This window comes from Ahaetulla prasina, chromosome 5 (assembly GCF_028640845.1).
Source record: "Ahaetulla prasina isolate Xishuangbanna chromosome 5, ASM2864084v1, whole genome shotgun sequence".
Classification (NCBI taxonomy): Eukaryota; Metazoa; Chordata; class Lepidosauria; order Squamata; family Colubridae; genus Ahaetulla; species Ahaetulla prasina.
The window spans coordinates 9,118,860-9,130,907 of record NC_080543.1 but is presented as its reverse complement, the minus strand read 5'-3'; the positions used below and the strand labels follow the sequence as shown (position 1 = coordinate 9,130,907).

Sequence of the window (12,048 nt, the reverse complement as noted above, 5' to 3'; positions counted from 1 at the left end):
CGAGGACTGCCTGTATACAACAAAAATAACAGAATAACAGAGTTGGAAGGGACCTTGGAGGTCTCCTAGTCCAACCCCTTGCTCAGGCAGGAAACCCTATACCCGTGATGGTGAACCTATGGCACACGTGCCACAGGTGGCACATGAAGCCATATTGCTGGGCATGTGAGCTCAGCTCTGGCATGCATGTGCGCACCAGCCAGCTGATTTTCGGGCCTTCTAGACACACCAGAAGTAGGGAAACCGATTGTTTCTGGCCCCTGGAGGGCCTGAGGGAGTGGGGAAGGCTCTTTTTTCGCTCTCCCCAGGCTCCTAGAAAGGCTCTAGAGCCTGACGAAAGCAAAAAAAATGGGCCTTCTGGTCCCACCAGAAGTCAGCAAACGGGCCGTTTCTGGCCTCCAGAGCAGGGGGGAGGCTGTTTTTGCCCTCCCCAGGTTCCTAGAAAGTCTCTGGAGCCTGGGGAGGGAAACAAACGGGCCTATCGGGCCCACTGTGCCATCGTGTGCCAAAAATGTGGGGAGCGTGGGGGGGACGGGGCGCATAGAATATGGATGTGAGCACATGCGCGCATGACACACCCCGCGCTCCCCCTGCTTTTGGCACATGATGGCAAAAAGGTTAGCCATGACCGCCCTACACCATTTCAGACAAATGGCTGTCCAATCTCTTCTTTAAAACGTCCAGCGGTGGAACATTCACAACTTCCGGAGGCAAGTTGTTCCAAAATAAATAAATATCTCATCCAACGGGGAACTTCGACACAGACCCCCATCGGTCTTGACCTCAGCAAAATTAGTGTTTATTATTTGACTATTTTATTTTACTCCTGATTATTCATCGCCTTCCCTTCGAGTGTTTACGCCATCAGATTTCCAGCAAAACCTGCCATCTGTTAATGACTTGCGCTGATTCCTGATTTATGAGGCTGTTCTGGGATGCTCTCGGAAGCATAAATCAATGTGATTTATGTGCTGCAGTGTATCGATCTGCTGTCATTCTCTGCAAGGATCATAGCTGCCTATGAACACAACTTTGTGAACCTAACTAGACAAGTTGGATTTTTGCACATTAATTCACGCATTTGGACATACTTAAAATTTATATATATTTTACGTTGGATTATGGCACTTATTTTTCCTATTTATGCATGCATAGATTACTCACTTTCATTTATTTGTAAATGTTGTGAAAGTTTGTGCATTCGGCTTCTACCAATAAAAAAAGTGTGGGTCCAGGGCAGTGGTGGGTTTCAAAAAATTTTACTACTCGTTCTGTGGGTGTGGCTTGCTGGGCATGGCATGGCTTGGTGGGCGTGGCAGGGGAAGGATACTGCAAAATCTCCATTCCCTCCCCAGTCCAGGGGAAGGATACTGCAAAATCCCCATTTCCTCCCAATCAGCTGGGATTCAGGAGGCAGAAAATAGATGGGGGCAAGGCCAGTCAGATTTTTACTACCGGTTCTCCGAACTACTCAAAATTTCCGCTACGGGTTTTCCAGATCTGGTCAGAACGTGCTGAAACCCACCTCTGGTCCATGGTACCACTTTCAATGCCTGCAGAGGTGGCCTTGGCACTGCTATCATAAAATTCACATTTCAAAGGTATTGTATATAATAATAATGTGTATTATTACACCAAGAAGTATTAGACGTACCAATAAAGGAGAACATTTGTAGCTCAGGATTAAAAGGAGGGATCCTTGGTGTTCTCTGAGCTTGGTTGTTTTCTTGCAGACGTTTCATGACCCAACTGGGTATTACTCCTCTTTTAAGCCTTATGGGAGGGACCAAACATCTCCAGGCCTTACTCCTGAGTCGTCCCTTTTGTTTTAACTGTTCTTGTCTTCTGGCAGTTCTGCACATGCGCGCACTAGGAACAGATTCCTCCTGTTCCTCTGCCCATGTTCCTCCCCAGCTTCCTTACTGTCCGACTCCGCTGCCAGCTCCGCCGGCTGCTGGCGGACCACAACACAAGCTCAGAGAGCACCAAAATCCTCCCGGAACTAGATATAATGGGGTGCACCTAGAGAGTAGATTTCAGTCAACCTTAGGAGGAACATCTTGATGGTTCTCTTAATTATGGAGACGATCCAACCTGCCTTTCATTGAGGACCTGTATACTGCACGAATCAAGAAGAGGGCCGTGAAAATATTTACAGATCCCTCACATCCTGGACATAAACTGTTTCAACTCCTACCCTCAAAACGACGCTATAGAGCACTGCACACAAGAACAACTAGAAACAAGAACAGTTTTTTCCCGAGGGCCATCACTCTGCTAAACAAATAATTCCCTCAACACTGTCAGACTATTTACTGAATCTGCACTACTATTAATCTTTCTCATCGTTCCCATCACCCACCTCTTTCCACTTAGGACTGTATGACTGTAACTTTGTTGCTGGCAATCCTTATGATTTATATTGATATATTGACCACCAATTGTGTTGTAAATGTTGTACCTTGATGAAGGTATCTTTTCTTTTATGTATACCGAGAGGATATGCACCAAGACAAATTCCTTGTGTGTCCAATCACACTTGGGCAATAAAAAATTCTATTGTATTCTATTCTATTCGATCCTTTGTCTTTCAGAGGTCTCAAAACAGAAAATGAATGAAAATGCATGGCGAGGTAGAAGGGCCATAAAAGGTTGGACTAGATAACCAAGCCTCTGATTTCATAATTCAGAGAAGTAATAGTACTACTTCTTCTAAGTCTATGGTTTTATAATTCTATAGGTAGTCCTTGGCTTACAACAGGTTTTTTTTCTATTTTATTTTGTCCCAACAGTATACACAAACATCGTCATAAATAAAAACAACACATCAGGAAAGAAATATATATATATAAGTAAAAGTATGCAACAGCTATGTTAATTTGATATAATGAAGGGAACAATAGGACAGGAACGGTAGGCACTTTTGTGCTCTTATGCACGCCCCTTATAGTCCTCTTAGGAATGGGGTGAGGTCAATGGTAGACAGTTTTTGGTTGAAGATTTTGGGATTCTGAGTAGAGACTATGGAGTCAGGTAATGAGTTCCAAGCGTTAACAACTCTGTTGCAGAAGTCATATTTTCTGCAATCAAGTTTGAAGCGGTTGACATTAAGTTTGAATCTATTGTTTGCTCTTGTATTATTGCGATTGAAGCTACTAGTGATCATTCGAAGTTGCAATGGCTCAGCATGTCATTTGTTAAGTGAGTTTTTGCCCCATTTTGCGACCTTTCTTGCCACCGTTGTTAAGCGAATCACTGCAGTTGATAAGCGGGGAACATGGTTGTTAAGTGAATCTGGTTTCCCCATGGACTTAGTTGGTAGAAAGTTGCAAAAGGCGATCACATGACCGTGGGACACTGCGACCGTCATAACTATGAGTCAGATCCCAAGCATCTGAATATTGATCCCATGACCATGGGGGCTGCTGCACTGGTCGTAAGTGTGAAAAAACGGTCACTTTTTTTCAATGTCATTGTAACTTTGAACGGTCACTGTTGTAAGTCCAGGACTACCTGTAGTAGAGCAATAGGCTAGATTACAGAATCCGAAAGCACCCTAGAACAGGGGTCTCCAACCTTGGCAACTTGAAGCCTGGAGGACTTCAACTCCCAGAATTCCCCAGTCAGCTTTGCTGGCTGGGGAATTCTGGGAGTTGAAGTCCTCCAGGCTTCAAGTTGCCAAGATTGGAGACCTCTGCCCTAGAAGAAGGCAGTCAACTTAGATGGTCAATTTTTGCTAATTTCAGAAGTAAGAAATTTGCTGCCATGTTATTTCATCTTCTTCAAGCACAGAAACGCCAATTAGAGGTATAACTAAATCCATATAAAGTGATAAATCCATTTGTGTTGGGTTTTTTTTTTTAAAAAAAAGGTTTTAAATTTGGTTTGTTTGTTTGCTTTTCAGAGTACGCTCGATTTGAGGCTAAAATCCATGATCTGCGCGAACAGATGATGAATCACAGCATGAGTTCCGGCTCCGGCTCCCTGCGAACCAATCAAAAGCGTTCTCTCTATGTCAGGTAGGCGGACTAAATGCTGCCATTGGCCAGTGATCCATGGTGGGTGGAAACTACATCCAAAATGGTGCGTCGTCTTCTTAGATTTCTTTTTTTGAAGTTGTAGAAATGGAGCGGGAAGAACTGGAAAGGGCTGTTGTTTAAACAGGAAAAAACAACCAAACGAACGAAGAAGTGTCAGTCTTTCCTGTTCTTGAATTATTACAGGTAGTTCCTCAACTTATGACCTCAATTGAACCCAAAATTTTCATTGCTAAGTGAGACAGCTATTAAGCGAGTGTTGCTCCATTTTACACCTTTCTTGCCACAGTTGTTAAGTGAATCCCTGCATTGTTAAGTTAGTTACTTAGTTGTTTGCCTGTGTCCTCAGGGTCACCTGAGCAATGCAAATGGGTGTGGAGCCCCCCTGGAACTGATGGAAGGACCATCGGCCATGGAGCTGTGCTTTCTGTAGGACGCCCTCCGTCTTGCGTTCCCACCCCCCATCGCTGAATACAAGTGCTGGCCGCCGGGGACGACTCTCTGCTGTCCACACTCCAAACTGAAGCGCAAATGGTTCCCGCAGTCTGCAAAATTCTCTGGAAATTCGGATCCCCAGAAAAAATTGCAGACCATAGGAACCACCCACACCCTATTCTGTCCCCCTTCACCTCCGTCCGAGCAATGGCTTAATTAGCCGGCACTATCAGCTCTGGCAGCAAACTAGCCAAGTGTCTCTGTTATCTCCCTTGACACCGATGAGTCAACGAACAGTACTTCAGCTCTCAGTTAAACAGTTAATTTGCCTGCTACGAAGAGGCACGGCAGCCCTTGCTGCCTTTATATCCTGTGGGATGTGGCTCCATGACTCAGCACTTCCTAGGCCTGCCCCACCCCTGCTTCTGTTGTTCCCGCCTCTCCTGCCTACGAAACCTAGGGTCCAGGCAGGCCTGATTGCCATCAGCCGGGTCTGGAGGTGTGGTCTGTGGGGGGGAAAGAGTCAGGGGACAGAGGCCTCGTTATCTCTTCCACCTGGCCTGTTTCTGGCTCCTGGAGCTGAGCCAGGGAAGCCAGTGCTCCCGAGGTAAGTCCTGACGGCCCTTCCCCCTCACTATCCAAGTCACTTTCTGGCAGGAGGCCCGGCTCGGGGGGCACAGACAAAACACACCGCAGCCTGAAACACAGACAACACAAACCCATCCCCAGCAACCCGCGCTTGTGCTCAACAGCAATGAGACACAGGGCAGAAAACATCCTGCAGAAAGGGCAGCCCCACAATACAAATCCTCCAGAAGCTCCGAGGAGGCAACACACTCCACACCTTCGCTTCTCATCCAAGACGTTTCTTCTGCTCTAACTGAATGATGGTGGGGAAATGGAAGGATTTATATTCCTTGCAGACAGTTGGTCATTTGCATTCTTTTTAGAGAGTCCTTGAGGCCACTTGGAGGTTCGTCTGCACCCTCGGGGTTTGCAATACGGTCCTTTCAGCAGTTCCAAGAAGGCTCCACTCCCATTTGCGCCACTCAGGTGGCCCTGAGGACACAGATAAACCTCCAAGTGTCCTCAACGACTCTCCAAAAGGAAGGCAAATGACCAGCCGTCTGCAAGGAGTATAAATACCTTCTGTTCCCCACCATCCACTCAGAAGTGAAGAAGCTTCTTGGATGAGAAGCGAAACGTCTTCAAAAGAAAAAAAAAACAGAAAGTCCAGTTGCTTCTTGAAAACAAAGTGCTTTGAGTCACAGTCAACGCGGAAAACCAGATTTGCTTAAGAACCATTTGATTCATTAACAAGTGCAGCGACTCTCTTAACTGTGGCAAAAATTGGTTTTAAAATCAGGCACGATTCACTTAACCCCCATTTTGCTTAGCAATGGAAATTCTGGTTCCAATTCTAGTTCTAATTCAAGGACTACCTGTATCCTCTCCCACCCTTCTGACCCAGCTCCCCAAACAAGACAAACCCTCTGAAGTTATCTCAAAGATTCCTTTATTAGGAGCGCCAGCACCCCTGGCGATAAGTTTCTCTCTCACTGCAGGCTAACAAGTCCGGCCAGCCGGAAGATAAACAGTTGTCTGCCATATCTATTCATCTCCGCCCCCTGCCTTTTATCCCCAGAGCTAGGGTGAGGCTCCACTAGCAGCGATGGCTCTTCCTTCCCAAGGATCAGCCCATAGATTTCCACTGCTCTCCTCTCCTCTGCCTTCTGCACATCTGCGTTTCAGGCACTGGACCCAGCTGTTCCTCCTCTTCCTCATCAGCCACCTCCAGACCTGGGGGCTGTTGACTCTCCATCTGAGGGCTGATGGACAGCCCAGGCTCCCTCCCCCCCTCTCTGTCTCTGTCTCTCTCTCTCTCTGTCTGTCTCTCTCTCTCTCTCTCTGTCTTTCTGTCTCTCTCTCTCTGTCTCTGTCTCTGTCTCTGTCTCTCTCTGTCTCTCTCTCTGTCTCTCTCTCTGCCAGCTCCATTCCCTTTTCCCCCTCAGAGCTCTCAGGTTGCCTTGATGCTGACCTTGACTCCCACGCCTCTTACTCTGATTTGGCAGCTGGAGGGGCCGGCGGCCGACAAGCCACAACATAAGTTTTCGGTGGTTTACAGAATTTCATCAGGGTGGAAACCACACAGATCTCCGGGGCAATAATTCTTCCAGAGAGTAGGCACCATGACCAACTGCAGCCTGTTGATAAATGACATCGCTGAATTGATGGAACCAGAAGCAGGCTGACTGTACTAGAACTTCCTAGCTGTAAAAGTATAACCAATTATCCAGAGAAATTGGTGAACCCACTTTCTTTCTTTTTTTTTATTGAAAAAGTTTTACAAAATTTTTCCCCCTTTCCCCCTCCCCTTTCTCCCTCCCCTCCTTCCCAAACCCCTCCCCGACTTCCCGGAACAAACACAAGGTATAGTAAAAATAAAGCAAACATATACTAAAAATTTTTCCTTCCTAACTAAATTATAATCCTTCAATTCTCATCAATTCCTAACTTCCCCCAAACCAATCAAAAATAATACATCCTAATCATTCAAAGGCAGTCTGATAACTCTTAGTCTGATATCTGTTTTGAATATAGTCAATCCATTTTTTCCATTCACTTAAATATCTTTCTTGCGTATTGTCTTTCAAAAAGGCTGAGATTTTTGCCATCTCAGCCAAATTGGCAACTTTCAATATCCATTCTCCTATTGTAGGTACTTCTTTTTTCTTCCAATACTGTCCTATCAGTAATCTTGTCGCTGTTATTAGATTTAAAATCAGTTTAGTGTCAATTACTGTACAGTCCGTGATAATTCCCAGCCAAAAAAACTCGCGGCAGGAACTTTATCTTCTTTTTCAGAACATTTTGTAGAATCCACCAAATTCTTATCCAAAAAGCCTTAATATTTTTACAAGTCCACCAAATATGAAAATATGTAGCGTCATCACAATTACATTTCCAACATTTTGCTTGCATATCTGGATATATACACGATAATTCCTTAGGATCTAAATGCCATCTGTAAAACATTTTATAAAAATTTTCCCTTAAATTCTGTGCCTGTGTAAATTTAACATTTCTAACCCAATTTTTTTCCCAAGTTTCCAATAATATTGGCTCCTGAAAATTTTGTGCCCACTTTATCATACAGTCCTTTACCAAATCCCTTTCAGAGTCTATTTCAAGTAACACATTATACAGTCTCTTTATATGTTCCTGAGATTGATTTCTAATTTGCTTTACCAAATTTTCCTCATGAACCCACTTTGTTGAGATGTGTGAAGCAGGAGTTAGGTAGCCATAATGCTTGCATCTGCACTCCCTCGCCATGTGTAGGATGCTGAACTCAGCGGCCTAAAATCGTTCCTTCTAGCTCGGCTTCTATAAATTAAAGAATCTTAATTTCCCTTGGGAGAGGAGTGTGGTGCAGCAAGATAGAAAAGAACATTTGCCTCCCAAGAGGCATAGTTCTAGAAAGCAGAACAACGGAATAACGGAATCAGAGAGTCGGGAAAGATCTTGGAGGTCTTCTAGTGAAACCCAAGCAGGGTTATTTTCCATATTGGCTTTTTGGATTTGTAAGGACTAAAAATAATACTCAAACTTACTTGGGGCCTCTGTGGCTCAGACTGCTAATGCAGTCTGTTATTAACAGCAGCTGCCTGCAATTACTGCAGGTTCTAGTCCCACCAGGCCTAAGGTTGACTCAGCTTTCCATCCTTTATAAGGTAGGTAAAATGAGGACCCAGATTGTTGGGGGCAATAAGTTGACTTTGTATATAAATATACAAATAGAATGAAGACTATTGCTAACACAGTGTAAGCCGCCCTGAGTCTTCGGAAAAGGGCGGGATATAAATGCAAATAAAAAAAAAACACAGGAAACTCTATACCATTTCAGGCAAGTGATTATGTTGAGACTCTAGAAAGAGTGCAGAGAAGAGCAGCAAAGATGATTAGGGGACTGGAGGCTAAAACATACGAAGAACAGTTGCAGGAACTGGGGATGTCTAGTTTAAGGAAAAGAAGGACTAGGGGAGACATGATAGCAGTCTTCCAATATCTCGGGGGCTGCCACAAAGAAGAAAGAGTTAAGCTATTCTCCAAAGCACCTGAAGGCAGAACAAGAAGCATTGGATGGAAACTAATCAAGGAGAGATGCAACTTAGAACTAAGGAGAAATTTCCTGACGGTTAGAACAATCAATAAGTGGAACAACTTGCCTGCAGAAGTTGTGAATGCTCCAACACTGGAAATTTTTAAGAAAATGTTGGATAACCATTTGTCTGAAATGGTGTAGGGTTTCCTGCCTCGGCAGGGGGTTGGACTAGAAGACCTCCAAGGTCCCTTTCAACTCTGATTTTATATTATGTTATGTTATGTTATGTTATGTTATGTTATGTTATGTTATGTTATGTTATGTTATGTTATGTTATGTTATGTTATGTTATGTTATGTTATGTTATGTTATGTTATGTTATGTTAAAAACTCCAATGTTGGAGCACCCACAAGTTCTGAAGGCAGATTGTTCCACTGATTAATTGTTCTAACCGTCAGGAAATTTCTCCTTAGTACTAAGTTGCTTCTCTCCTTGATTAGTTTCCACCCATTGCTTCTTGTCTTGCCCTCGGGTGTTTCGGAAAATAGCTTGACTCCCTCTTCTTTGGGGCAGCCCCTGAGATATTAGAACACTGCTTGGGAAAGGGTTGTGATTTCTTTAGATAGTCCATCTGTGGACAGCACTTGACCTTGCTAGATGATGGAAGAGATGTTGGTGGATGATGACCTTAAGTCAACCAACAATCTGGAATTTACTCCTATCTGCTTCAACGTATCTACCTGAGATGCAGTTGATCTGCCATCCTTTCTCCATGTATGTGGGGCAAAGCAGGAACTCAATTCTACTCATTTTCTAGTTGTCTATAGTCCTTCTGGATTGTGCTGGACTAATATGCAAAAGGCACAAAGCACAACTAATACATCCAGACCATCAGTTCTCTCTCTCTGTCTCTCTCTGTCTCTCTCTCTCTCTCTCTGTGTCTCTCTCTCTGTCTCTGGTTTTTTTTCTCTCTCTCTCCCTCTCTTCTGTCTATCATCTACCATGTATCTATCACAGTGGTAAAATCCAATTTTTTTGACTACCGGTTCTGTGGGCATGGCTTGGTGAGCATGGCAGGGGAAGGATATTGCAAAATCTCCATTCCCACCCCACTCTGGGGCCAGCCAGAGGTGGTATTTGCCGGGTCTCTAAACTATTCAAAATTTCTGCTAGCAGTTCTCCAGAACCTGTCAGAACCGCCTGGATTTCACCCCGATCTATCATCTATCTATCTATCTATCTATCTATCTATCTATCTATCTATCTATCTATCTATCTATCTATCTATCTCTATCATCTATATCTCTATCTCTCCTATCTATCTATCTATCTATCTATCTATCTATCTATCTATCTATCTATCTATCTATCTATCTATCGCTATCATCTATCTATCTATCATCTATCTCTATCTATCATCTATCATCTCTCTCTCTCTCTCTCTCTCTCTCTCTCTCTCTCTCTCATCTGTCTATCTCTCATCTGTCTGTCTGTCTGTCTGTCTGTCTGTCTGTCTGTCTGTCTGTCTGTCTGTCTGTCTATCTATCTATCTATCTATCTATCTATCTATCTATCTATCATATGCAGGCAAGAGCTTCCATACTTGCTTTCTGGATTTGTAAGGACTAAAAATAATATAAAAGCAAATGGATTCCTCTATGAAGAGTACTTTTATTGATCCATTTGCTCAATTTCCATAGTTGCCCATCTCAATGAATGACGCTCAGCAGTGTACAGTTCAGAAAAAAACACACAACACTTCAAAACAGTAAAAACATTTCAGAAGCAATATGAAAACATCAAAATAAATATACACAGCAGCCAAGGTGCTTGACTAGTTATTAATAAAGCCAGGAAGTGGGGCCCTTGACTCACTCAGGGCCCCAAGCTCAGGAATAAAGCCAGGTTTTTAAAACTTTATAAAAGGCCAACAGGGTTAGGGCCATTCTGATCTCTGAGGAGAGGATGTTCTACAGAGCAGGGGCCATTTTAGAAAGGCCAGTCTTCTAGTTCCTGCCAGTTGACACTGACTGACAGGATCTGCACCAGCGCAAGCCCTTGGGAAAATATCAGAGTAATGACGATTAAAAGCTGACCAGCCCCTTTAAGACAGAGGATGACTCACTGTTGTGGTCCGCCAGCAGCCTGTGGAACTGGCAACGGAGTCGGACAGCGATGAGGCTGCGGAAGAGCATGAGCCAGTCCTGGAGGCTGGGGAAGGCCCAGATGAGGGCTCTGTATAAGAGGCTGAAGTGGGGCCAGGGCCATTGGGAAGTGAGGTGCGGACTCCAGAGCCTCCAGAGACTGACAGTAGTAAGGCAGAGGAACAGGAGGAGTCTGTTCCTAATGCACGCATGAGAAGAGCTGCCAGAAGGCAAGAACAGCTCAAGCAAAGAGGACGACTCAGGAGTAGGGCCAAGAGGCGATTGGCCCCTCCCATAAGGCTTAAAAGATCAGCAACGGTGTTTGGGCTCTTTGTTGGAAAACAAGGTTGATAGCTTTGTCTTGTTACATTTATTTTGTATCAGTGTACCTTCTGAACTTTTGCCAAGAAAGGCCTTTGGCAGTTTGTCTAATTGGACCAAGGTTGGTGATAGGACTGAAGAATTGTGTTGGGAGGAATTTGCTTTAATTTAGTTGGACTACACTGAGAATGAAGTAATTCTCAGCTGTCTGAATCAAGTTTGTTTGTTTTTACATCGACTGAGTTTCCTATTACCTACTTGGGCCTGGGTCACAACAGTGGGGTTAATGCCCCTTTAAGAAGCTGTCTATATAAGGGAGGCCATTAGAGGGTGTCACTCTCTCTCTCCTTGTGTATCACTCTCCTCGTTCGGTGTATCTGCCTTGTAGTTCTCCTATAGAGTTGAAGAAGACTGATTGCTTGCCTGGCTTTGCTTAGAACAGTGGTTCACAACCTGTGGGTCGCGACCCCGTTGGGGGTCGAATGACAATTTGCCAGGGGTCGCCTGAGACCATCAGAAATATGGGAAGTATACTTGCGAGTTGAAGAATCGCGCTCCAATGGTTGACTCCACAAGCCAGCTGCAGGCTCTTCAAATCGCTAGCCGAATTTGGCTTCAGGCGCGATGAATTAAAAAAGAGAGAAATCTTTGCTCTGATGTCTCCCTCTCAAGCCAGCTGCAATCACTCCCAATCGCTAGCCTAATCTGGCTTCAAGCGCGATAAACTTAATAGGTGAAGGAGTCTCTGCTTTAATGCCTCCGTCCTCAAGGCAATCGCAAGCAGTTCAGATCGCTAGCCAATATGGCTTCAGGCGCGATAAATTCAAAATAGAATAGAATAGAATAGAATTTTTATTGGCCAAGTGGGATTGGACACACAAGGTGCATATGCTCTCAGTGTACGTAAAAGAAAAGATACGTTCATCAAGGTACAACATTTACAACACAAATGATGGTCAATATATCAATATAAATCATAAGGATTGCCAGCAACAAAGTTACAGT

The 12,048-nt window shown here is 44.2% G+C and overlaps 1 protein-coding gene across 2 annotated transcripts in view; it reads left to right on the top strand.

The window, feature by feature from the left end:
• DLG2 (discs large MAGUK scaffold protein 2) overlaps window positions 1-12,048 on the top strand; it is a 1,438,267-nt gene that overhangs the window by 1,311,828 nt on the left and 114,391 nt on the right. For both annotated transcript variants that reach the window (XM_058186296.1, XM_058186297.1), the window contains one exon: window positions 3,905-4,019. In XM_058186296.1, coding sequence (XP_058042279.1) covers window positions 3,905-4,019 — 115 coding nt within the window. The remainder of the gene's footprint in view (window positions 1-3,904; window positions 4,020-12,048) is intronic.